The sequence below is a fragment of the Conger conger genome, chromosome 15 (genome assembly GCF_963514075.1).
Source record: "Conger conger chromosome 15, fConCon1.1, whole genome shotgun sequence".
Classification (NCBI taxonomy): domain Eukaryota; kingdom Metazoa; phylum Chordata; class Actinopteri; order Anguilliformes; family Congridae; genus Conger; species Conger conger.
This window is the reverse complement of record NC_083774.1, coordinates 19741271-19767048: the sequence shown is the minus strand read 5'-3', so window position 1 is coordinate 19767048 and position 25778 is coordinate 19741271. Positions and strand designations below refer to the sequence as shown.

The following is a 25778-nucleotide window of genomic DNA, read 5'->3' as shown; positions in this document are numbered from 1 at the left end:
CCCCGCCCTCGCTCTCAGGCGGCTCCAGGTCCTCGGACACCTCCATCTCGCTGCCGGAGACCTTGTCGGCCAGCTCTCCGGAACCTTCTCCCAGGCTCAGGTCACCCGCATCAGAGCGCTGCAGCTGCTGCTCGTGCGGATCGAGGCTAGGGCCGACGAAGCTCTGTGGCCCCGGGGCCCCGCCGCCAGGGCTGTCGTACATGCTGAACTGCTTGAAGAAGTTGCTCTGAAAGCCGCTTGCATTGGCGGGGTCCATGTGGTTCGACCAGGCCGTGCTCTTCTGCTCCCCCGCGGTGTCCTTGCCCGGCTCTTGCTGGGTCATCCTGTCCGCGTGCAGGCCCTGCTTGGCGGAGAGGCTCTCGCTGCCAGGGTGGAGGGTGGAGGGAGCCAGCCTGGCTTTGCTTGCTGAGGAAGGCTCCCCCATTTGTTCCCTGCCCATCCCTTTCATGTCCAAGATGCCGCTCTCCTTGCGCTTGGCTTTTCCCAGGTGGTTGGCCTGCAAGTGGAGAGCCATCAGCTCGACGGAGGAAGTGGTGAAGGAGCAGAAGAGGCAGCCGTGCCAGGCCACGTTGTCTTGGATGGTAACGGAGGAGCCCGGCAGGGAGGCAGAATCCGGCCTGACGGACAGATCGAGAGGCTCGTACTGAGACTTCTCAGGTTTGCCTTGGGAAGGCTTGGCATCTGCTTTCTCCTCGCCGTTCTCGCCTCGCTTGGCTTTGGCCTCGCCGCTATCCATGCCCAAATGCTGCGCCTTGTCCCTCGCTTCCTTGTCCTTCTTCAGGGAGCTGAGGACGAAGCTGTCCATGAAGGCCTGCAGGGAGCCCTGGAAGTTGACCCCGTTGCCCGCCATGCTCTGGTAGGCCCGGCCCAGGTCGGAGAAGCTCGCCGGCCCGTCCCCGGATGCTGCATCGGGGCCCTTCAGGCCCTCAGGCTGGCTTTCGGGGGCCGCTCCCAGGCTGTGCCCGTGCCCGGGCCGGTCCCGGTCTCTGGGAGAGAGCATCCCCGGCGGCACCCACTGGTGGGGCATCAGCTGCCCGCCTCTGAAGTCCACTCCGCCTGGCATGCCCTTGAAGACCCCGCGGAGGACGTCGGGTCTGATGAAGATGCCGCCCTTGGCGTGCTCGTCCTTGTTTTCGGGGAGGGGGTGTCCGGAGGAGGGTCCCCCGCCGTTCTGCCGCTCCCGGTGGTGGCGCTCCAGGTGGTACTTCAGCGAGGCCGACTGCGTGCCCGCGTAGTCGCAGTGCGGGCACCTGTACGGTTTCTCACCTGTCAGGGCAACAGAGACAAAACAGCACAGCCAAAGTCAAATGAGAGCCGGGAGCAACATTTCACGCCCGCTGACAACAGAACAGCACTCCCGACTCATTTTTGAGATGTCAACTGAATATGGTTTTCAGCTTAAACCAGCTCTTGCAAAGTAAGTTATCACTCATGTCAACACAATGCAATTCATTCACCATATGGTGCTTTCAGACCAATGAACAGATAATATTTTCAACGGACAGCAAAACTGTCTTGATATTATCTCTGTTTGCATGGGGGGGTGTGATGCTGGTCTTCTCCTGGCCTTGTTCGCTGTCAGCCACTACCTTGGCAACAAGGCAGTGATTTCTTGGACATTCTCTATTTGCAGTTTATCTTGGGAAACATAAATCACATTGTACAGGAGCTATATATTCTCTGTGGTATAGAACTATAACCATTATATAAAAAAAGAGATAATAGAACCCCCAAAATAATACTGAATATGAATGTAAGACATGGATATAAAACATATAGAGCATACAATGGACCACATAATAATATTCAGCAAATGCCATGTACATGAACCATATTTTCATATAAACTGTATATCAGCCCAGTTGCTGATTTCCATTATTATAAAATAGGCCTTTTACATATATAAAAGACAGTACACTTTGTGATTTAAAAATACTCTCCAGTAGCCTATGTATTGACATGAAATGCATCCTGCTAGCAATTACAATAGGCGTATAATTAAAGCCAGCTGTATAATCAATAAAAAATAAACAAAAAGGCTAAGCCTCTTTTAAATGTATGAAAGTACCCTGAATAAATGTTCTAGTTGGGGCTACAGCTGGGTAGAAGATGGAAACACAATCTAAAATTAAAGGATGTTTGTCAAGTATTGTGTGTATATATAGCTATAAAACGTGTTTAGATTATACACATGGAAACCATTTTTTAAACTGAAAAAATGTTGCATTGTTACGCAAGACTGAATTGAATGATTTAAGTCTTGCTCTGCAGTAAATCATGGATATAATTAGCAAATGGCATACAGCTCAAGTAATTTATCATTATTTGGAGGGCACCATTCCAGAAAAGATTCAAAGATCTGCAGACCTACTGCATTGTTCCTAAATAAAGGTCTACAAATATAAATTCAATATCATAATAATGCCAGCCAAACCAGTCGGGGGAACACTTTTACACAGGAATGCATATTGAACTGGTATTTAAAATAAAACATGCAAGATGAATTTTTAACCCAATAAGGGTTTAGCCCCCGAGTGGGAAATGAGGCGGGGGTTGATTAAATAAGGAAACCTCTCCTCAAACGATCATCTCCAATTCCTTTAATAAAACAAAACGCTCTTTTGGCTACAATCAAAACAAAAAAGAAAAGAAAAGAAAAATAATAAAAGAAAACCATAAAGATCTGCTTTTGTGAGATTGTTAATACTCAGATGTTGGAATGAGAAGCCATGCGAACACACACACACATAAACACACACACACACACACACACACACAGGCAAGCTACACATCTTGGGGGTGCAGATGGGATGAAATATTATATATAAATCCCAGCACAATCTAAACAAACCTTGAAGAGTAATCAATATCTATATTGCTGGGAGTATGCGGCATGCGGTTTGTGGACCATTTGGGCCCAGTAAGACATCTGCTCCATCATGCGTCAGGGCCACGTGTGACATCTGGGGAATTTACTGTATTCTGCCTTGCAACATTACACACAATTTACTGTTAAAGGTCATTATGCACCCGTTAATCCACTTTTAATTGATATTCGAACAAACAGGAGAACCTCAGAGAAACTTAATGGACTGTTGAAACACCAAGGTAGAGAAGTGCTTATTTTTCATTGTTAACAAAAGTTTTTCAAAAGTTTTTTATTTTCGATCTTTTTATTTACATTTTACATGAAAAAAAATAAAAATAAAATCTCAATTGAAGAAAGGGGGGGGGGGGGGTTATATGAGCATTAATGGACAATGTAAATAAACTCCAAGTAATTAATTCTCCTGAAGAATTATCTATCAGGTTACCATCTGGTCCTGTGTGGCAAGTGGAAAGAAAGAAGTTCCACAATCAAAGGTTAGATGTATTATGTGACATTTAAGCAAAGCTTTCTTCGGCAGTAATGCTTTCCTTCCTGAAGGAGTCCAGTTTAAACACATTCATTTGGATTCTGGCAGTTTGTTACCGCTCCATAGAAAGAGTGAAGAATAAACACTGAGGCACAACAGGAAAGAACCGTTAAAGAACAGTAGATACGGCAAGATTCAATATTAGTTTCCACTTAACTTAATATAATTAAGGAAGAAGTTGGTAAACCATTAAGAAGTCAGAGAGAGAAAAGGCTGGAAACAGTTGGTTGTGCTAACGTCACAACTGCTCAGGAATTGCTGAAGAACCAACCCCATCCACCAGATTTACAGCTGATCAAAGCTTATGTTCTCCTAGCTCTGGGCAGTAGCTGTTTGTTTCCTTTGGCTAATGTAACCTTATAAAAACTGTCATAGTAAAAGTGTCATACAAATATGCATCGGATTCCGTGAGCCCCCCTCCGTCCGTAGAGGTTGGGAAAAACTTTCAAATGATTTTGTAAAAGTTACACATGCACACGATAGAGTGAAGAGTTTTTTTTTTTTTTAAACACAGCTGCTTACTGCTAAATACAGCCTTGTCCAGAAGGGGACAATCTGTGTCTCTAATTGCTGTCACTGAAGCCTAGATTCATTATGTGACTTTCCCATTAAAATGTGAGCATTAATTTGTATAATGAAATATCACCCACTGCAGTGTTCATTAACTGTGCCCCACACTGTATACTGCACATTGTTAGCTACCTAGAAACTGTAGTTAATTTCACTAATGGATATTTTCCCACTCAGTGTTCGAGAGGAAATTAATACTGTAACATTAGCTCTTTAACTTTTGGAGAAATTTAAATTCACTTCATTCCTTTCAACAAAATGTTAGCAAGTCATTAATCTAGTATTTTTATTTTACAATAGAGGCCTGTTTTGTAAGCAACATGATTGTAGTTTTCTAAGAGGTTTGAGATACATCACACTTTATTTCAATTACATTTTTTTTCAAGGATGTAAATCTGACTAAGGTGTTCTCATATCACACACATGAGAGAGGCAATTATGATCCAATCTTGCAAAGGGCTACCATCAAGTTTCAAAGCACCTACAGTGTTTGGAAGCGAATGCATAATGTATAGTATATGCCATTTATGCTATGTGCAATTTAATTTGCACATTCTAACAGTGGCCTTATTAGAAACTAAGGGCTACAGCGTGGCAGTGTTTTCCTGTAGGTAAAATATCACCCTTAAAGAACCCCTTACTGTACAGTACCAACATCAAGCAGGCATAATTCCTATTCAAATAATTAGGAAACATCCTTCTGACTTAAAGAGCGTATTTGTAGCTCTTCCCCTATATGTACTGTATGGTGTAAGAGAAGCCAGGATGCAAAGGCATCGCAGCCCCGCTCTTGTTGACATGAGCATTCTGTGTCAGCAAAAAAAAATCCTAATTATTTCAGTGTAGTGCAAGCTTCTATGACACTCCTGTATTAATTCCCTTTCAAAGCAGAGGTATGTGCTCATTACTTAGAGGGCAGAGGCAGTTTGGGTGGTCCACTTGTTCAGAGCAGGCAAAAAAAAAATGGAAATGATTTCTAAGCAACAGGAGATTGTGAGATTTTGAGCTTCGGGAATGGTACACACAAAGTCATTTACACTGCTTGGGATTTTTAAAAAGTCTACACTAAAGATTTTTCAAATGCCAAAGGGTAGCTATTAAACCTTCCTTTTGAGAACACATTCAGAAACAGCTGCTGATAAATATATCACATTTTTAAGAGACCAACAATCCCCTAAGGGACTACGATATTCATTTTCAGATTTTTATCCATCTGCAGCCGAACTAGAGGTCTTAGAGGACAGCCTGAACTGCAAACATAAAATAAGGTTAAGGTATCCCTAATTTAAATAGATGGTACATAAGAATCATTGCCTGATTTACATCTCCAGTAAAGCCATGCTGTTTTTGATAATACACTGAATTTGTATTCTGCAGCGAACACCACAGACTGTCAATCACTCTCTGTTCCTTGCTGGTTCAAGGAAAGCCGGCCCCTTTTTAAGCAGTTTAACGGTTAAAGCGTCTGTGTACCAGAGCATTCATGTCAACAAGTCATGGGATTACATTTTCAGTGTAATCTACATAGATGGTTACGATATGGGGTAACTATGGAGAATCATTATAGATGTCCTAACCCAAGGTGGCTTATGTTTCATTGTTTAAAAATGAGCGTATTTTACAGTACACTGGCTCAACGGCAGTGTCCCAGTGGGATTTGAACTCAGAACCCCTGAGCTAAATAAATTCTCACAAAAAGGAGACGCTGCAATAAAGCGGATTTCAGGCATGTTGCATATCTGTGTGAATAATGTTCTCGGCAGATGTCCTTATTCAGGGCATTCTCCCAGTGTTCAGTCAGTTCATGGCACACCCGCGTGTTTACTGGGGGGCGTTTGGAGCTGTGTTCATGGATTCAGCAGTGTCCACATCATTACTCTGCACCGGGCACCCTCAACCTTGCACCAGGCAGAGGGAGATGTAGCGTTGTTGTTGTAGGAGGTTTTGAAGTTCACACCAGCTCCCAGCTCGACATGGTTTGACCAGCTCAAGCTATTTTATGAAAAACAGCTGGTAGCTGGTTGACCAGCTCATACCCAGCTAGAACAGCTTTATGACCTGCTTGACCATGCTGGTTGACCAGCTCATACCCAGCTAGACCAGCTTATGACCAGCGTGACAAGCTCGTCAAGCTACCATAGCTGAATTTTACACCAGGGTAACCATCACGTCTAAATAATCCACACATCATACCCGGGAGCTAAAATGGGGCTGTGTCATACCTGTATGGATCCTCAGGTGGACCTTGAGGTGGTGGGAGGTTCTGAAAGTCTTCCCGCAGTAGGGGCAGTCCTTCATGGCGGTGCCCAGGGCCCTGTCTCGGAGCTGGGAGACGGGCGGTTGGGCTCCGGCCGCTGGTTTTCCCGCTTCATCCCCAGCATCTGCAACAACACAGCGCACACACCCGGTCAGAGCCGGCACCACAGACCTCGAGGGGGGGGGGGGGGGGGTCCTCAACGTCACGCGTCGAGGAAGCGTTCCTTTTCTTTCACTCTATTTTCTCCCTCCCTCCAAATCTGCTAACGCTACACAAAGTCAAACACATCAATGGGACTGTACAGCTATTTCTCCCACCCTTTTTCGACCTGACAGAATGCTGACAGCCCGTAAGCTTTCAGGTCTCCTTTTCATATCGCCCCAGTCCTCCCCCCTGTACTCTCTTCATCTTTTATCCTCACTATCATCGTCTTCGGGTAGCATATGGTGAATTGTACTGAAATGAACAATACAAGAAAAGAAATGGCTGTCTCAGCAGAGGCCGAACCTGCTGGAGGGCCCTGACTTTGATAGGTGACGTTTCCTCCGCCGGGGAGATGAAAAGGCGATGACTCGGGGCCCCGCCCACTCCGAACTGTTACTCATTCAGATGTGTGACAACTCCAAGAAACTTGCATCCGGAATTAGTCAATTAACCCGTGTAAGAAACGCGCCAACTGAAAGAGATCTTGTGAGATATTTTTTGGGGCTTTTTTTTCTGTGGCAATGGCACCGCAAGAAGATTTTTAAAGCAAACTCCACTTTTAGTACTCACACTATATCTATAAGCAAACCGAGGGTGATCTTGTATGTCACAGGATTGACGGTACGGGAACCAGAATAGCTGTCTTGTTTGAAATGTCCCCCTCAATGCGCTAAACGGAGTGTTATGGCGTGAAGAATTCGTTGAAATTGTACAAGCCTACAGTATGAAGGAACTATGTGTGCCAGGCCTCTATACCCACCCCCGGCCAAGCCAGTAAAACAGTAACTGGCCCTCATCCACAACTTGTGTTGCAAGTCAGTCAGCACATGACCCGCGACAACACAAATAAGGTTAAAAATGTTATTTTTCTAAGGCACATGATATGGTATGTGGGGGGGAAACGCTTCTGAATCAAGCAACCCACTCAAGCAACTATTTTACAGACTCATAAGCTTCTCTTCCAGTAATCTCCCCCTCTCTCTCTCTTCCCCTCTCTCATAAAAGAAGAAATTAAGATTTAAGAAGTAAAAAAACACAATCAGCATCTGCATATTAATTGTTGTGACTGAGCTGATTCTCGTGCTCTTTATGATCTCATACTTCATCTCTCACCCTGGTTCGCTTTGCATAGCCTCTCAGATTTACCGACTTCATTCTACTCTCTAATACAGTACTGCCCTGTACCACTCTACAGTTCCCCCTTAAACTGCCCTACCCCACTCTATAGTACCCCCTCAAACTGCCCTACCGCACTCTATAGTACCCCCTCAAACTGCCCTACCCCACGGTGTATACTGTCATACTGCCCTACCCCACTCAACAATACCCCCTCAAACTGCCCTACCCCACTCTACAGTTCCCCCTCAAACTGCCCTACTCAACTCTACAGTACCCCCTCAAACTGCCCTACCCCACTCTACAGTACCCCCTCAAACTGCCCTATTCCACTCTATAGTACCCCCTCAAACTGCCCTACCCCACTCAACAATACCCCCTCAAACTGCCCTACCCCACTCTACAGTACCCCCTCAAACTGCCCTACCCCACTCTACAGTACCCCCTCAAACTGCGCGATCCCACTCTATATACCCTCTCAGTTCCCTACCACACTCTATGTACCCCCTCATAATCCACTACCCCACTCTACATACCCTCATACTGCCCTTCCCCACTCTACACCCACTCGGACAACCCATACTGTATTCCCTCTATACACAGCTCTGTAACACCATAGATGCCCTTATATCAGAAGCACTACTAGTGGGGGTTCTGTGGGTGCAGTTGCATTGATAAAACAAATATATTTTTTGACATTGAAATGTATCTTTAAAATAGACTCGCTTTTGCTTTGCATTGTTCTAAGTGTGACACTCCATTTCGCATCATACCTCGCACCCATATGCGATAACTACGATACCCGCACAATTCTGGGGTCACATCCTGTCCGCTCCTCCAATAGCCCTCCGCTCTGCCGAGAAACAGAGCAGAGGGCCCTACACTCATCGTAACCCACACTAACCCCGGGGTTCAGCACTGAGCTTGCCCCTCCGACACGCAGTGACCCGACAGGGCCGAGGGTTTACCCTTCGGCGTGCGTAAATCACAGAGATAGCCCTGATCCGGGGCAGCAAATGACCTCTGAACCCCGTGTGATTCGGGGCACAGCCCACACCCTTTGCGCCGTGTGCTGCGTTTGCCTTTATAAACTGGCAGGGAAGGGAGCTCCGGTGACGGCCCGTCTGCATCTCTGCCTTTAATCAGCTGACTGATCCTGGGCTTTTAATGCGGCTGTTCCAATTACTGTAAAAGTCATCCTGTACCATATAACCACAAATATTGACAGTTTATTGCACAACACATTTATGACATTTGAAGGTCACCCCGCACATTATACATTGTCTTTTCCAGAAGTGTCTGGGATGGAGAGACACATAATAACCCTGCAACTATAACTATTTTCTGTTTTTTATAATTTATTTATTTATTTTTTAGAAAAAAAAAAAAAATCTATGAGGCACACAGCATTTAAATAATTGTCACCAGCAGGTGGGCACTTGTAAAAGCCTGCAACTATAACTCTCATTGCTCTCCTTCATAAATGTTTATAAAATGGCACCATATACTGGTATACAGTCGACGGTTTACTTTCAAGTTTATGGCTTACATGGCAGACAAACTGTTCAATGAATAGGTGATCATATTCTGGTGGAAGTAAAGGTACAATCTATTATAGCTGTTAAGGATTTTGGCTTATTTATTGTCTGTCAACAGTATTGCATTTTTCCATTAGATTTACTTCATGATTAAAGAAGAAAATGCAGCAAACCTCCCTCGATAATGTACAAAATGTCTGAACACTACTACTGTTACTATTACAATGACTATTACTGCTAACTACTACGACTACTATTACTACTACTACTACTACTAATAATAATAATAATAATAAAAATTTAAAATATATAATAATAATACTACTACTAATAATAATAATAACAATAATAATAATAATAATGGTATTAAACTTCTGTTTAATAATAGATGATAAAAAAAGATATCAAAGAATATAATTGACATCATATCTATAAATGATTTATTACTTTTCAATTTCAGGCACAATAAACATGGTTAGCCTCATCTCCTGCTCTTTTACGGGCTTACCCAAATGTAGTGTAACATTACAGAAGGAAGAATGAAGATGAAACTGTAGTAAAGTCCTACAAGCCATCTGGGAGGAGGATAAACATCAGTCACCCTGGCGACTGTCTGGAACAGCACAGTCGTGTCAAGGAGAGCAGAGCTGGTGTGACACAGTATACACATCTCAGGACCCACCCAAAAACAGGCATACCTGTGTGTATGTGTGTGTGTGTGTGTGTGTGTGTGTGTGTGTGTGTCTGTGTGTGTGTGTGAGTGTGAGTGTGAGTGTGTGTGTGTGTGTGTATGCATGTGTGTGGGTGTGTGTATGTGTTTTTGTGTGTGTGTGTGTGTGTGTGTGTGTGCACGTGTGTGCACTGTGTGTGTGTGTATGTGTGAATGTGTGTGTGAGTGTGTGTGGATTTGTTTGTGCGTGTGTATGCATGCATGCTTGCATGTGTACATGTATATAGTCATGTTTGCTTGTGTGTACATTTATGTGTGTATGTGTGTGTAAGTGCCTGCATATGCATTCACAAGTGTGTATGAGATACATGTGTAAGTGTGTGTGTGTGTTGTTTGTGTCTCCTAAGAGACAGACGAGAGTGAGAGGGATCCTCTCCAGACAGACCACACCCTATTCCCATTAATGGCTGAAGAAAAAAAATAACAAAGAAACACAACAACAAGCAAAAAAAAAGGCCTCTCCCTTAATGGTGCCCTTGCAATCACACTTCCGAGCTAAATTGTTCTGTGGTTTTGATTACTGTGATATCACACACAGGGAATAAAAAAATAATCATAAAACACAAGATGTTTCCATTATTATAATGCATCACGTGTTCTGACAAGCGACTGGCCTCTCTGTGCAGAAAGACGAAAATATGAAAGAAATGTTTAGTTTAAAAAAAGAAAAGAAAGTAAAATGTGATGACATCATTTGAAAGGCATTAGCTTTTAAAAATGCACCCTGAGGGAATTCATTTCCTTACTCCGGAGCAACATAACGCCATCCGGCTGATGCGCTGTTCTCTTTTTTATTTGGACGGGTGCCATCTTTGTGAACGCCTGGTTCATGCAAGTTAATCAATTTGAGGTTTAGTTACACTGCTGAGGCTAGCATTCTACGGACTGCTAGAAAGTAATTTGAACTTGCAGAATTTATTAACCAAACACCAATTATCATTAAACACCATTGCATTATCCCTGCTTTTACTACCTGACAAGAACTGCTTAATGAAATTTTAGATTAAAGTTATTTAGTGGTTGATTTATTGTGCAGAACTCCTGGTACAGCCCTGTGTACAGATGCTGGTAGATGCACTTTTTTTTTTTTTTTTTTTTTTTTTTTTTTTTAAAGAAAGGCATACACAAGAGACCAGGAACCCTCTGTGGTATCACGGCAACCAATGCAGCCAAGAGGAAACATTTAAATCTCTCTCACTCCCCGTTTTTAAAACGAGCACCGTGTATAATACTAGGACTTGGGCAGGGGGTGACTGTGACCTGTGTGGCAAAAAATAAAAAATAAATGAAAATAGAAAATAAAAACCCTGTTTACTGCATAATGCTTGCAAGATGAAACAGCCACAAAATGTGTTAGATATAAGGCTTGTGAGTAAACAGGGGCACCAGATGTTCTTTGATGTTAATAATGGCATTTATTATTAATATTAATTAGACTGCATTCAGCAATACATTTGGGCCATTTCCAAGTCAATTAAGCAAAATGGCATTCGGGAGATGTTGAGAACGACATTTTAAGGCAGGTGTTCGGCAGTCCCCTAATAAAACATTTTCACAGCTACTGAAAAACAACCATTTCAAGCTGAATTTTCCTTTGTCTGCAGTGAAGCTATGTTATCTTGCTCCAAGCATTGCTGAAATGTTCACAATTCTTTTTATTTATTTATTGAGGTTTAAACAGAGAAATAAAAAAAGGATTGCTCAATATTTCATTTATTGCGTTTAAATTGGACACGATAAAAGATCTGTATTTTGATGTAAGCACACACATCGGTTTAAAAAATATATACACTTCGGTATACATATGGATGAAGCTGTATTTATGTAATGTGTACACAGGTATACAGGTAAACACAACACAAGCACACACATACACACAGATATAATATTTAAATCAAACAAATGCATGACTCACAGAGTCTTGCATTTAAAATAAGCTTCAGCACTAAATACTATCCTTTGAATCCTCCATTAAAAATAATTTCAAAAAAATTCTAACCCACACAAACAATGAACACATGCTGTTGCAAAACAGAGGGTATATGTGTTCTCAATGCCCTTTTCCCTCCTATCATGTATAATCTAGACCTTGAAAGGGTTGTTGCACCTCCAGTGAGCTCCAATTTGGCACAAGTTTTTTTAAGCTCTGCAACACACAGCCCCATACAATGGTACATTAACAATCTGTGCATTCATTTATCAGCGGGTGCATTTTGGACTGTGTATTTATGGCACAGTGCACTTTTCATGGCTGAAAATTAATGAACATACCTCTCCTTGCAACAAACATGCACCTGTGCTGCACAGATAGTAATCAGAAACATTCATTTTTATTAGCACGGCTGTGAGCAAAACTGCTATTATAAAAAAGAGCTGCTTTTTTTCTGCCTGTTTATAACATGGGAGAATTGTACACAGAGGTTTTATTATTGTTTAACTGAAATTCGTTTCCATATTTATTCAACATTTTAGCTTAACGAAGGAGGCAGCATAAAATAAGATAATTTTTTGTTATTATTATCATTATAATTATTATGACTTCATTTTCTCCCAATAAGATCTTTACTGGACCTCAAAGCCCACTACAGTAGCTCCACCAATGCCATTCATTTACACTCTGTCTTTCATTAAAAGCATTAAACAATGTATTAGGCGTAAATAAAACATTAACCTCGGCCGACTCTAAGGCTTTGTGCATACACCATAGGTCATCCATTTACCACAAATCTATGGCATACATTTTTATTGATGCATATGGTCTCGCAAAACAAAAGGCGATGGGAACGTTTTGCTCTCAGTCGTGCAGAGAATACCCTGGTGTATAATTGCAAAAGATGGCACAGCCAAACAGTCGACGTATAAATGATGATAACAACAATGGACGCTCCCCTCCTTCTTCAACAAAATGACAGAAGGAGCACCTCACTGTCTTTAAAGAGACTAGCTCTGCTGGGCTCCCCAGTCAGGAATGGTGCCATAAGTTTTTTGGCAACGATCCATCTTTGTTTTCTTTGTGAAATCTGTTTCAAGCTTCAAAGAAAATGTAACAGAAAAAAAAAGAGGCTAACGAAGCACTGAGGTCTCACTAACTTTATTATTCTGCCACCTGATCACAGTTATGAGTAAAAGAAAAGGCAGTGACTTGGGTGATAATGGCAGTTTCAGGGAGACAGGGTGAGCAATGTGCTTTCATTGGTTTCATCTACAGGGAGTTTGGAGCTCTCGGATGTAAAGTTTGGGGGTGTTATTTAGTAAATATTCATCATGTCCCCTGTTTGGCAGAGATTGACTGCTCATCATCAGAGAGAGGGAAGTTTCAATCTGCAAAGGAATATTTTCTTCTGTGGATTCAAATTAGTGAGAGAGAGAGAGAGAGAGGGGGGGGAGGAAGAGAGTGAGAGATAGAGAGAAATAGAGATAGAGAGAAAAATATAACATACTAAATCATACGTGTCAAGTAATCATCACCAAATATCCAAAATACTACATGGTAATCTCACAGCCAAGTCGTTTGAGGGGCTGTGCCTTTAATACCCCTTATGGTGGAAAAAAAAAACTCAAGGCTAACATTGATTTCCTATTTCTTTTTCAGCAGTCCAGATCAACAACAAGAACAAGGTATAATAAAGGGGCCCTGCAACCTGTAAAACACATTTAAGATTGTGATGCTTAGATGCATAGCACGCAGCCAACATCATTATTCCTGCCGTCATCATTATGCTGATATTAATAACAATAATACAAATGTAATTGTACATAATAAGGTAAGCCATTAGCATGAGGAGACACACTTGCAATTCTCCCTCAATCAATATCTCAATTACAAAAATGTGCAATGAACAAAGGCTTTTTGAATATATGGACAATCAATATTAAATAAGAGAAGGTTATTCAAGCCGCCTACATTCACTTTATTTGGTTTTTCCTGAATTGGTTGAAAATAAAATAAATATATTTTCTTAAAAAATGGCCAAGTGACCACCAGTTATACCTTTCTTCTTCTGTGTGATTTTCCCCATTGTTTTCGGGGGAACAAATGTAAAAAACTAATGCTAGATATTTAATATCTGAGCAGTTCAATCAGGATGCATTAAAAGCTGTGATTTGGCAAAGTGGCTTTAAATAAAGGTCCTCAGCACCCCTCACTCAACCCCTGTTTCCCTTGCCATGCCAGCCTCAGGGCTAAATAATACATGCAAAAACAACCCTACAATATTCTGCTATTAACATCATAAAATGCTCTTTGCCTGGAAATGAAAGAAAATCAATAAAATGATAAAAAAAAATCTTTACTCTCACTTCCCCCCACAGCCCACCCCTTTCCCCACTTCACACTTCTTGGTTTACAACGCAGATGGGAAGGATTTCACCCCATATACATATTCCTATTAAAAAGCACGCTCCGCTCCACTCCCACAATGTTAATTTGTTATGAAGGTCATTGACAGAGAATAATAATCACCATTGGGGATCTAACAATTTGCCATTTCAGAACATTGCTACGCTGATGACTCAACTATTAATAGACTCCTTCTTATATGACTAAAAACTATTCTGCTATTTTCTCAAAAAAGCCTTATGTCTTCTTCTTGGTGTCACATCTTTTATCTGAAGAAGATATCTGACATTTGGTGCAAATTAATGTGAACCTAAACCCCAAAGAAATTTCCATCATGACTGGATATTGGAAAATTAAATAATAATGTTTCAGCTAGAAGGGCGAATAACTTTCTTTTTTTCTGCTTCTTTTTATGACACTACTTGCAGAGGGACAATGCTTCCAATGAGCTAGCACTCAGCTAACCAGGATTCTCCTCTAAAGATCCAACACGCTGAAAATGTTTACAACTAAACAATACCAGTTTACTTAAAACTAATTTACTGTGAGCCACAGCCATGCAGTGGCATTCAAACATATGTGTCTGTTTTTGTCAGCGAACAAAATAATTCGGGCTTAAGCTATTTTTATCAGGCTTTAAGCATTTGTTCTTTTAAGTGATCAGCATTTATAGAATCACGAATGGAAGTTTGAGTCCTTTATCTACAGAGGCTCAAAATCTCAGTGCTAATTACAAATTAATCTGGATCTGTACATCTGCAATATGAGGGCAATAATTCCTAACGCTAGGCACTATCTTATATACAGTACTTACAAATACCCAGCCATACAGAGCAGGCAAAAGGCAATAAGTAATGAAGATGCACTGTTCTATCTATATAGACTGCACTACACTAAGATCAAGGTTAAGGATCGTGATTATTAATAATTCATAATTAACCTCCTAAAATGAGCATTCCAAGTTTTCTTTTCAAAGTTTGTCTTCAATGTAGCAGGCCTTGGACGCGGAGAGCTGCTAAGGAGAAGGCCGATCATGTTGTCTGTCAAGTAGTTTGTCCTGTTTCAAAGGGGGGCACCATCTGGCATATAGCACATACACATGCACTTCAAGTGCACAGAATAGAAACTACCAGGTTTGTCAGTAAGTGTCAGAAGTCTATCCAGGCAAATCTTTGTAGCTTGATGAGATTTAACAGTAGGCGCTCGACCCGTCTTGGCCTTGCAGTGGTGAATATGTCAGAGAATTACGTGTGCTGCTAAACTTATATATTCACAAACTGCGTTCTACTACAGCTACCGGTGCCTCAGACTTGAGCATAACTGCGGGCCTTTCCGGAACTATGAGCTAAATAAAATTGCATGTTTTCCTACCGAATGAAGATCAGTATCTAATAAATGTCACCTATTTTAATGGTACAATAACTGAGTAATCAACACTTTAGGCTGAACCTCAGACAGGAAAAGGCGGCGTGGTGATTCTTCGCATCCCCGCAAATTTAAATTCATTAGCTCTCACCGGCAGCACTGCCAGGCTGAGCTCTGATTGGTTAAATTGTTGTTGTGTGTGACCCCCGACTCATGCAGGAGGGCAGGGCACACCCCCCGCCCTTTGCCCCCTGCTCCCTGGCAGGAGGAAGGTGGGCACCTTGACTGGCGCTAACTGCTTGTGGCATGACAGGAGTAAAAAGATCATTAAACAGAATTAGCCGAGGCACCCCCATAGGATCCCGGTGCTGTTTTCAATCAGATTGTTTCCTTTTAAAGGAACAAGGATCCCTTCACATTACCGTCATTAAATTGGACTTTAGTTACATCCTCTGTTTCTGTGGTAGTGTTTAAATCTCCTTTATCCCTATAAAGTGAAAAGGGCAGACATTTTGTGATGAAGTAAATGCTTCAAAGGTTGTCCAAAGAAGTATTGCCTTACCCTTTAAACAGACATTCACTTCTTTTTTTGCTCTCTCCCCTCTGTACACACAAACACACACCAGCATGTCGAGATATGGATATATGTTTATATACGTCTGAGCCCACATAATACAGAAACACTTGCATGCATAGAGAGAGAGGCATCTACACATGCACACACAGACAATAAAGAAATGTATAGTAATGAAGAAATGATAACAAAGGGAAAGATGTAAATAATACTGCAACAAATACACATAATATGAATCATTCAAAATCTTACGCAATGGCAAAAAAAAGAGGTAAAGACACTTTTGACAAGCACGAAATGCACTTGTGACTCACCATTGCTTTAAACAGAACAACAGAATAAAAATATCAAACCAAAAAAATCTACAACACCTTATTTAAAAAAAGGATTTCATTAACAGCACAATGTTTTGACTGAAAGCACGATAATTGCCTTTTGCTGTTGTTGTTGTTGACAGCATTGGTGATACCCCTTTAGCATTTTTTTAACCTGTTAAATGATTATTAAATCAACCTTGGGGTAACACCACCAGGCAAACAAAGACAAAAAAAATAGAAAAAGGGGAGAATATGTAGGGAACTAAACTGACAGCAGATGTAAGTAATAAAATCAATCCAGAAAGATCACAGCATTCAGTAATGACTGAAGCTGGAAGACCAATCCTCTAATAGTCCTTGATGGATAACTGTATGAAAAAGATACATAATTTTTTGACTTGCCATTTACACAGCATTGCACCTGAAAGCAGAGCAGAATAATAGACAGTTTAAAATGTCAAGGAACTAACTAAGAAAGAGGGTGGATCGGTCTGCAGAATCTCAATTAGAAAAGGGAGCTAATAACAATGGCTGCTCAGAGAGAGAGAGGAGAAGAACTGTCTTCGGAAACATTTACTTCCCGAAAAATACTTCTGTCCAATTAGACCCGTGGTTGGAGTTGACCAGTCAGACACAAAATACATCTAGTTATGAAACCCATCATAAGTATATTCTCTGTCTCGAAATGCATGTATAGGATTTACCTATCTATCCCACTGCAGACCTGCATATTGAGTGGAAGCCAGGAGCACATGATTGTGCTAATTAATCTGCCATTGTGGGCAGGGGAACAGCTGCAGTGGTCTCGCGGATACGTTGTCAAAGGAAAACAATGCAATGTTAAGCTTCCGACTGAATCTTCCATTACAAAGGAGGTCTAACACAAGCTAAATTCATAAATCCACAGATCAATTTTTACCAGCACTAATGTCTGACCTTTAAAGGGAAAGGTTTTTACATACTTAATTTCAGCTTGAAATATGGTCAGATATGTGATACCTAGGATTTCAGCCAACTGCTGGGCTCGGAAAACAAACAGATTGGGAGAGAGGAAGGTGGGAGCTGGAAGACTTGATCTTTTAAACAGAGCGCCACAGACACAGCACTGGGATTCCCTGCATGGGCACTGCTATTTCCAAAACAATACTTCTAACCAGATTAGGTTGGCTTCATCGATCTCTCTTATATGGCTTTAATTTGGGGATATACTAGCCCAAATCCGTGAAAGAGTTCCGGATACGCGAGTGTCCCTGAAAGACAGCTCTCGAGGGCGACGGTACTCTTGGGGGGAAGGGGTGGCGGGAGGGGAGGTGAGCTTTCTGCGCATTCCACTTCTCTCAACTGGGTTAAATTTGGGATTTTGTGTAGCTTTACACTGAGCCAAGTGTGTAAATTTGCGGAGGAAAACACCGATCTGAGATGATTGAGTCACACACAGCATGCTTTCCACATTGCTGTGATAGTTAATAAGCAACCTGATAACAATTCTTCAGTGTTCTATAAAAACTGAGAAGGAAGCAACACATGGTGCAGGGTTCTGAAATATGTAATTTGATTTTCAAATCAAAACAATCATGAACCAGTCCTGTTGTACATATTAAATTTTGCCTATGGGTGGGGTTAGCGGATGAATTAGCCTTGTGATAATGCAGGGTCTTTGACTATTACCTAATAATTACAGGATTAAAAGTTAATTTATTCCTGCTCATAACCAATAAAGCTCTTAAATGCAATCCATATTTCCTTAATGTGGAGGTTAGAAAATAGCATAAAATAAAATATTGGGTCAGAATTAGAGCTGGAAGGTTAGAGGACTTTGAAAAAAAATATCTTTGACATTAAATGAAACTATTTTCATTGCTATTTAGATATTCAGATTTAATTTGAAGACTTCAGTAATCTCCATTAAGCAGTCTGTTAAAGACAGATAAACATGGCTGTGATGAATAAGTAGATAAATATATAATGAATGAAACAGTAGCAGGGGTGAAATCTATGGGCTGTTTTTCCGCCGAGCAGAAGACAATGCTGAAAACACATAGCGAAATGAAGTCTGACGAGCGGAAGGAAAATTTTGGGATTTGCGTACGATGGCTCCTGAAGATTGAGAAAAACCCAAAACAGCGCAATCCTAGAGACGTGAGCACGCCTTGTGCCGGAGGAACCTGCTGTCAATGTAGGCCCCTCCAAGAACCCCACAGCCTGGCATTACAGTCACAGGAAAACGTCGCAAAGAGACAGGGAGCTAAAGAGAAAAAAAAATGTAAAAATGAAACAGACCAAAAAAAAAAAACATTAAAAAAAAAAAATCACAAATAGCTGTGATTCTCAGCTGCTGAAAAGCTGCACTTCCCGCGAAGGTCACGTGACCCCGTTTTTTACGGGCCCAGGAGGAGAAAAGAAGATTGAGCGATTTCGCGGAGAAGGTGACCACTTCCAAGTCGGCATCCTGTACGGATGCGTAGCCACAACACTTGTGCAAAACAACCAGATGGCCCCTCTTACAGCACGGTGCCCCTGAAATAGTGGTGCTGCTGGGATTTGTGAGACGTGGGGTGCAACACCCACAACTTCTCTGTCAGTGCCAGGACACGGATACAGACGCTTTTTCCTTTTTTTCCCACTGTCCTCCTGTCTGTTCTCATGTTCAAAAAGATCTCATGGACTTTGATCATTTGGGAGAATATATCCAAATAAACGCACCAAATTATTTGTCTGTAATTTATTCATGCAAATCTATTAAATGTTTATGTTGCTCCAAAATGTAGAATTTCTCACCATCTTGACTGGATTAAAAAAAAAGCTTGCAGATGGCAGGTTGTGACAAATTGCTGATTCAACCACAAAAGTGTTACACCGTTAACTAACCTACTGAACAGTATGCACCAGAAGGTTCAACTTCTGCTTCTGAGCAGGTGAACAAAAAAAGTGACAGCGCCCCAACGTTCTCTCAATGTTGCTGCAGCGTTTCGTTTTACAATGTCGCAGTAATGGGCGGAAATTAAGGTTTAGCCAGCATGCTATCAAACTGAAAGTTGTCTTTTGAGTCGTTGAGTGGTCTATAATTCAGCTGATTGTTCAAATAAGAATCGTGGTTCAACACAGAATGGAGACACAGGAGCTAAACCCGCCTTGCCAGAGCTGCATGATGTCTCACCAGCACTAAAAATACAACTTTACCAAAATAGACTTCATTGACATGGTGCCATTATCAGAATGTGAACAGCTTGTTTCTTATGAATAAAATCCAGAACCTCCAAACTTTTAACTTTTTTTTTTCTAAAGTTGCCCCTTTTTTTTCTAAAGTTACCCCTTTTTCCCGACAAACATTCCACAGTACAACGGAATCCTCTGTTCTTGAAGACCAGCAGAAATGCTTGAAATGTGAAGAGGGGCTCAGATCCTCACACAATAGGATTTCCTGTCTCCCAGAATCCTCTTCCCATTGAGTCTCATCTCTGTGTCTAATAGGAAATACCTGATTCTGGACGGAGGAGGACTGTGCAAGCGCGATTACACATCACCTGTGGTGGTCGCCAGGGGATGTGGCATTTTGTGCTCCCGCAGATCAACTAGGACTTAGCCTGAGTCTTGGGTGACAGGCGTTCCCCCCGGCCCCCTCAAAGATTGTGTTAAACCACTGTCGCCCCCCTTGTGATCTGCCAAACTTTCTGAGAGGGCTGAGAGGCCTACTCCGCTCTACACCGTAACATCTCGCTTGGGTGGATCACATCAGTCACACATATAGAAACAGGAGGAGAAACTTTGTCTCTAGTCATTTATACAGTACAGCACAGCTTACTGTGTGTTCCCTACTTCCTACTCTGTCACAGAAATGAGCTTATAGGAAATCAAAGGAAAAAAGGGACAGTTAGCATGAGTTAAAAGACTGACCTGAAGTCTCTTTTTTAAATTAGAAATCTTTTATTTTGGACAATAAAGGAGGATAGGTAAATATTCACCATATGGACTGTATATTATATGGCTTAAAATAAGTAGCTTTCTTTCCAAATTTGTCATAAACAGTACACAATAACAATGTGAATTGTGGAACTGTTTATTGACGATGTGATGCTCCACCAATATGTAAAAAGGCACAGATGCAAGGCTTTGCAGCTTTCTTCAGTTCTCCCTCTGAGCATAAAACGCTTTTGGTATTTGTACACCAACTGTGTTAACAGCTCTTTTCACATGTAAGTTAAAATAAAATAGCATATGCTCTTAACAAAAACAAAAGGTGCGAACTAAATTGAGATTGTGCCATATCTTACAAAACAAACACTTAGCTTGTTACCAAGACAACTAAAACAATATAATTCCCACTGCATCGTCGGTGTTAGCGCTTCGTGCTCATTATGTTGACATTCTCTCCTGGATATTCAATGAGTAAAACGCAAAGATCAGGACCCCAACCTTTTCATATCATCAATGGCCTGCCTTCTTCCTGCTGCATTAAGGCGGTGCAATATCCACGTGGGCGATGTAAATATCTCATTGTGAAGTAAGCATTATGAGACCAATTGTAATCTGAGCTACAGCTAACCCAAGTTTTGCATTCCAGCGATGCTAAACGAATTCAGCTCCAAACCTAATTAATCCACAAAGGTTTCATGACTTAATCCCCAAAGTCAAGGGGGTTATTGTCCTCACAAATGAGGTCAACGTTTCTCCCCGAGGAAAAAAGGCAAAACGGCAGAGAAAGTGCTCTCTTTATGCGTGTCCAGAACTAACACTGGAACACAGGATGCTGCATGCAAATAGGGTTACAGGAATGTGTTATTCCGAGGCAGGACTGCTGCTGCTGCTGCTGTTTCCCCACGTGCTTGTGAGAGATTACCTCAGGATCCTTCTCTCTTTACAGAAAGACCGGGGTGTCTCCCAAGCGCACGCTCCCACATCACAGGAGTACAGGCCAACGCGAGGGCAGGCCAGGTACCCTCTACAGGCCTGTCACACAGGAGGGCAGGCCGTGTACACTCTACAGGCCTGTCACACAGGAGGGCAGGCCGTGTACACTCTACAGGCCTGTCACACAGGAGGGCAGGCCGTGTACACTCTACAGGCCTGTAGGACACAGGAGGGCAAGCCGTGTACCCTCTACAGGCCTGTCACACTGGAGGGCAGGCCGTGTACCCTCTACAGGCCTGTCACACAGGAGGGCAGGCTGTGTACACTCTACAGGCCTGTAGCAGGACACAGGAGGGCAGGCCGTGTACACTCTACAGGCCTGTCACACAGGAGGGCAGGCCGTGTACACTCTACAGGCCTGTCACACAGGAGGGCAGGCCGTGTACCCTCTACAGGCCTGTCACACAGGAGGGCAGGCCGTGTACCCTCTACAGGCCTGTCACACTGGAGGGCAGGCCGTGTACCCTCTACAGGCCTGTAACACAGGAGGGCAGGCCGTGTACCCTCTACAGGCCTGTAGCAGGACACAGGAGGGCAGGCCGTGTACACTCTACAGGCCTGTAGCAGGACACAGGAGGACAGGCCGTGTACACTCTACAGGCCTGTCACACAGGAGGGCAGGCCGGGTACCCTCTACAGGCCTGTCACACATGAGGGCAAGCCGGCCTCGTGTCGGAATCAGAAAGGGCCGGACCAGCAAGACGCGGCGTGCTCGGGCAAGCCCCTCGCCTGAGAGACAGGAAACGTACCAGTGAAAAGGCGGAGGGGTAAAACGTGCCTGAGGGCCAACCGCGAAACGGCCGGGGTGGGGCTGGAGACAGGAGAACGGCGGGGGCCCCGCCCTCTTCCTTCTTCCCTGCTCTGAACCCTCCCCCTCTCCCCCCCTCCACTCCCACCTCCACCCTCTCTTGTGAATTCTACAGCCACAGGACCCTGGCAGTGTAGACTCTACGCAGTCCTGTGTGATTAATTAACAATTCAGCTCTATTTCTGCTTTGAAACAATATGTGTTTACGCTGCTTTGTGGTGGCACACTGTCGCTGTACAAGCCGGTGGCCGGCGCATGGCGGCAGCCTGTTGTTCAGCAGCTTGCGAGCGCAGTAGAGTGCAGTGTCACTTCCTCAGAGCGTCCCCAGGGATGATGTCGGGAGAAACAGGGGCAGTTTGGGAGGACTGCGGCGGGCGACCTCTGCCGCGGAGAGGGCGAACCGTGTTCGTATCTCACCAGAAGACCAGCCAATCTGGGATGGTGAGCGCACAGCAGAGGATTCAACAGCTTGGAAAAATCTGCTAATAACGCACAGCTCAAAAAAAATAAATAATTCTTAAGGACTGAACATACTGTAAAGGCACGATTTCAAATTGGCAAAAGCACTTAGAACAAAGAGTGTCTTCTTCTTCCCACACTGGTCTCATTGAAAAGAGGACTCCATATGAACTGTACATACAACACTGTCTCATTAGCAAACCCTCAGTTGTAGATTATTATCCATAATTACAAGCACTCAACTAAGTCTTTAAAAAAATTACAACAAGAACATAGGCTTGTTTCTGCCATTTTCACTTCAAAGTTGTTGCAAGCTGAAAGAATAAAGAACGTTTACATTCTCATCCCTGCTGCTATAGTTGGATTCATACACTCCACTGATAGTGAAGTCATTTTTATTTTTGATGCATACTTTACAAATCAGTCAGTTTGCAGATTTTGTCACAAAGGTTTTTACTTTTGTAGAGCATGTGTAAAAATCCTTATTCCAGAGTTTAAATTATGGCAAATATAAAATGAAGCCAGTGAAAAACATTGTGATATGGATAAAAGACTCATTAGTGAAACCAGGTTTAGCTAATTTTATGCTAATTTTCAATTTCCTGAGAGAAACTCAAATGTACAAAGTGGATTCTGGTCACAATATTAGATTATCCATAAAGAAGGCTGAAAAAGAGGTTCCTGGCTTCTTTAAAGCAGAACTAATACCCTTGAATAGGACATCAAACCAGAATCAATCCCTATTCCCCTTGGCTTTACAGTAAAGTGCAATAACTTATAGGAAGAGTTTGTAGTAAAAAAAAAAAACGAAAAAAAAACACATTTATTCATGTGCATCTGTATGACTGGTGTGGGTGCCTCAGTCTAGTTCAAATACAGGTTGGCTTTGTGAATGGACCCAATTGAATTAGGACAGAGGGGTGAGTTGGTTAAAGACTTGATTAAGGCTTATTTGTAGGAGAGGGACAGAGGGTCTCTTTCCTGCACACTTGAGGAGGGGCAGAGTCCTCCCAAGATCGTAGAGGATATACAGAGGAGAAAAAAGATTTCTTTAAAAAAAAAAAACAACAACACAATTGTTTATTGATTTTATAATAGGCTTAGCGCAAAAGAAATAAACTAGGGGTCAGCATGTCCACCAAAGCCAGCCGCCCGACAAACAGGGTTTACACAAAGGCAACAGGGCTTGTGTTCAAATATCAGGCTATCATCACCTCCTGTTCCCAGAGAATATTGCTAACCACATTGTTATCCTCACTTTAGCTCCATCCACCTAATCAGTGCACTAGAAAGCAGAGCACGGCTTTGAGAACCGACCAGGGAAAAACACTATACATCCGCAGCGCACTTACAGCTTTTAATGGAATAATTCTTGTATTTTTCACCATAGCAATCTCAAGAATAGTGAGGGGCTGGTGGATGTCTTCGCAAAGTGTGTGGGGGGGGGGTGGAATAAAGAAATAAAAAAATGTAAAAGTTGCTTGGCCTCTTAAATGCGAAGTCAGGTTTGAGTCCACACTGGCGGAGCACGGACACCACATCATCAATCAGACCGCTTTGAGAACAGCACCTTGAAGACCGGTCATTTAACAGTTTGTCTGCCCGGGGAGCTAACCACTGCGGCCAATCAGGGCCGTCCTGTTAAATGCTCCCTGAATCGATAATTTAGTGTCAGTGCACAGCACCAGTTAACGACAGTGCCCGAGAACATTTTTTTTTTTTTTTCAACTTCAATTCCCATTTGTATTTACCCAGACTAAGCCCCGGTTCAGTTCCTGTGCCGACAGAGAGGATGCGTAAATACACAGCGTGTATAGGCTGATATATGGATGATAACACTAATTAGCTCATTTTGTTTGGGGCACAACACTCATTAAAAACCCAGAGGGGCCATTACCGTTACTGTCCCTCCAAAACGATGTTACCGCTATATTAATCTTTCCTGCTCGCATTTAATAGCAACTGTTTTCAGGTTGGTTGAGGAAAGATTTGTGTTTTCACTTTTCTCCCTCTCCCTCTCTCTCTCTCTCTCTCTCTCTCGTACTCACCAATTACGATGTGCAACATCCATTCACGGCCCAGAATAGTGCTTGCGAAGGTTCAGGATTCATTCAGACACTTGCTTGCTGAGAATATGTCAAGCTTTAACTGAATAAGTAACAGCACGGTGGCTGTATTAAGGCTCCTTATAGCAAAAGTTGACTATAATTACAGAACACATTCTCATATTCAGTAACTGAAATGAAAAAAAACTCAAAACAATACATTGAAAAATAATAAAATGATGCTTCTAGGCACACTTATTTATTTTCTGAGACTCTTACATTGTCCAGCCATTGTATAAAATAAACTGGAAACAGTGCCACTGAACAACCAAGGCAAATTCTTTCATGACATATGTCATTGAAATCCGTGTAATATCTACACAAGGCTGTTATCTAGTTAAAGCAATATTCCTTTGGTAAACCAGGCCAAACCTCCGAAAAGCTAAACTGCTAATATCACACACAATGCTGACATATTACTCCCAGTATGTTTCAATATTCCAGCTTTAAAAATATCTCTGTGAGCTGGATATTAAGAGCGTGATGAGATACATCACTCTGCCATTTGCCTACGGAGCAACGCTGAACAATCCTTGGAGCGTCGAGCTCCGGCAGAACTTTGTACCATATGGCTGGTGAGAGATTTCCTCCCTCTTCCCCCTGCCTGGCTCTGACAGCTGGATATCTAATAACAGGGGACAAGATGTTTGGCAGCTGCAGGCTGGGAGCAAGGCTTTGATGCTGTTCGCAACTAATGCAAACTTTCTACAGGTAGGCAAGGGGGATTAGACATATAGCTTTTGAATATATAAAGGTGTGTCGGGGAGGGGCGAGGAGCTTCTGGGAGCACATTAAAGCACGCAGCTGGCAAGTACAAAAGGGAGGTTTTTTTTGTTTTGTTTTGTTTAGCTCAAAGCGAATGAGCTTTCATTGCGATGAAGAATAAAAACATCTTTCGGATACGCCTATCGGATGCCGGGTTTTGTCGAGAGTCGGAGGGATACGGTAAACGGTAGTTTTTAATCATTCCGGAATGGTACAGGTGGACATATCAAAGGTGAGTGGCGCAATATTGCAGTGTACATCGTGATTTTATCACAACCTGTTCCCCCATCAATAAAGAAACAATAAA

At 42.5% G+C, this 25778-nt stretch overlaps 1 protein-coding gene across 1 annotated transcript in view; it reads right to left on the bottom strand.

Moving 5' to 3' along the window:
• Positions 1-25778, bottom strand: part of znf536 (zinc finger protein 536) — a 163232-nt gene that overhangs the window by 46844 nt on the left and 90610 nt on the right. Inside the window, exons 4-5 of the mRNA XM_061221226.1 lie at positions 6209-6367; positions 41-1266 (exon numbers count right to left, since the gene is read on the bottom strand). Of these exons, the coding sequence (XP_061077210.1) occupies positions 41-1266; positions 6209-6367 (1385 nt within the window). The remainder of the gene's footprint in view (positions 1-40; positions 1267-6208; positions 6368-25778) is intronic.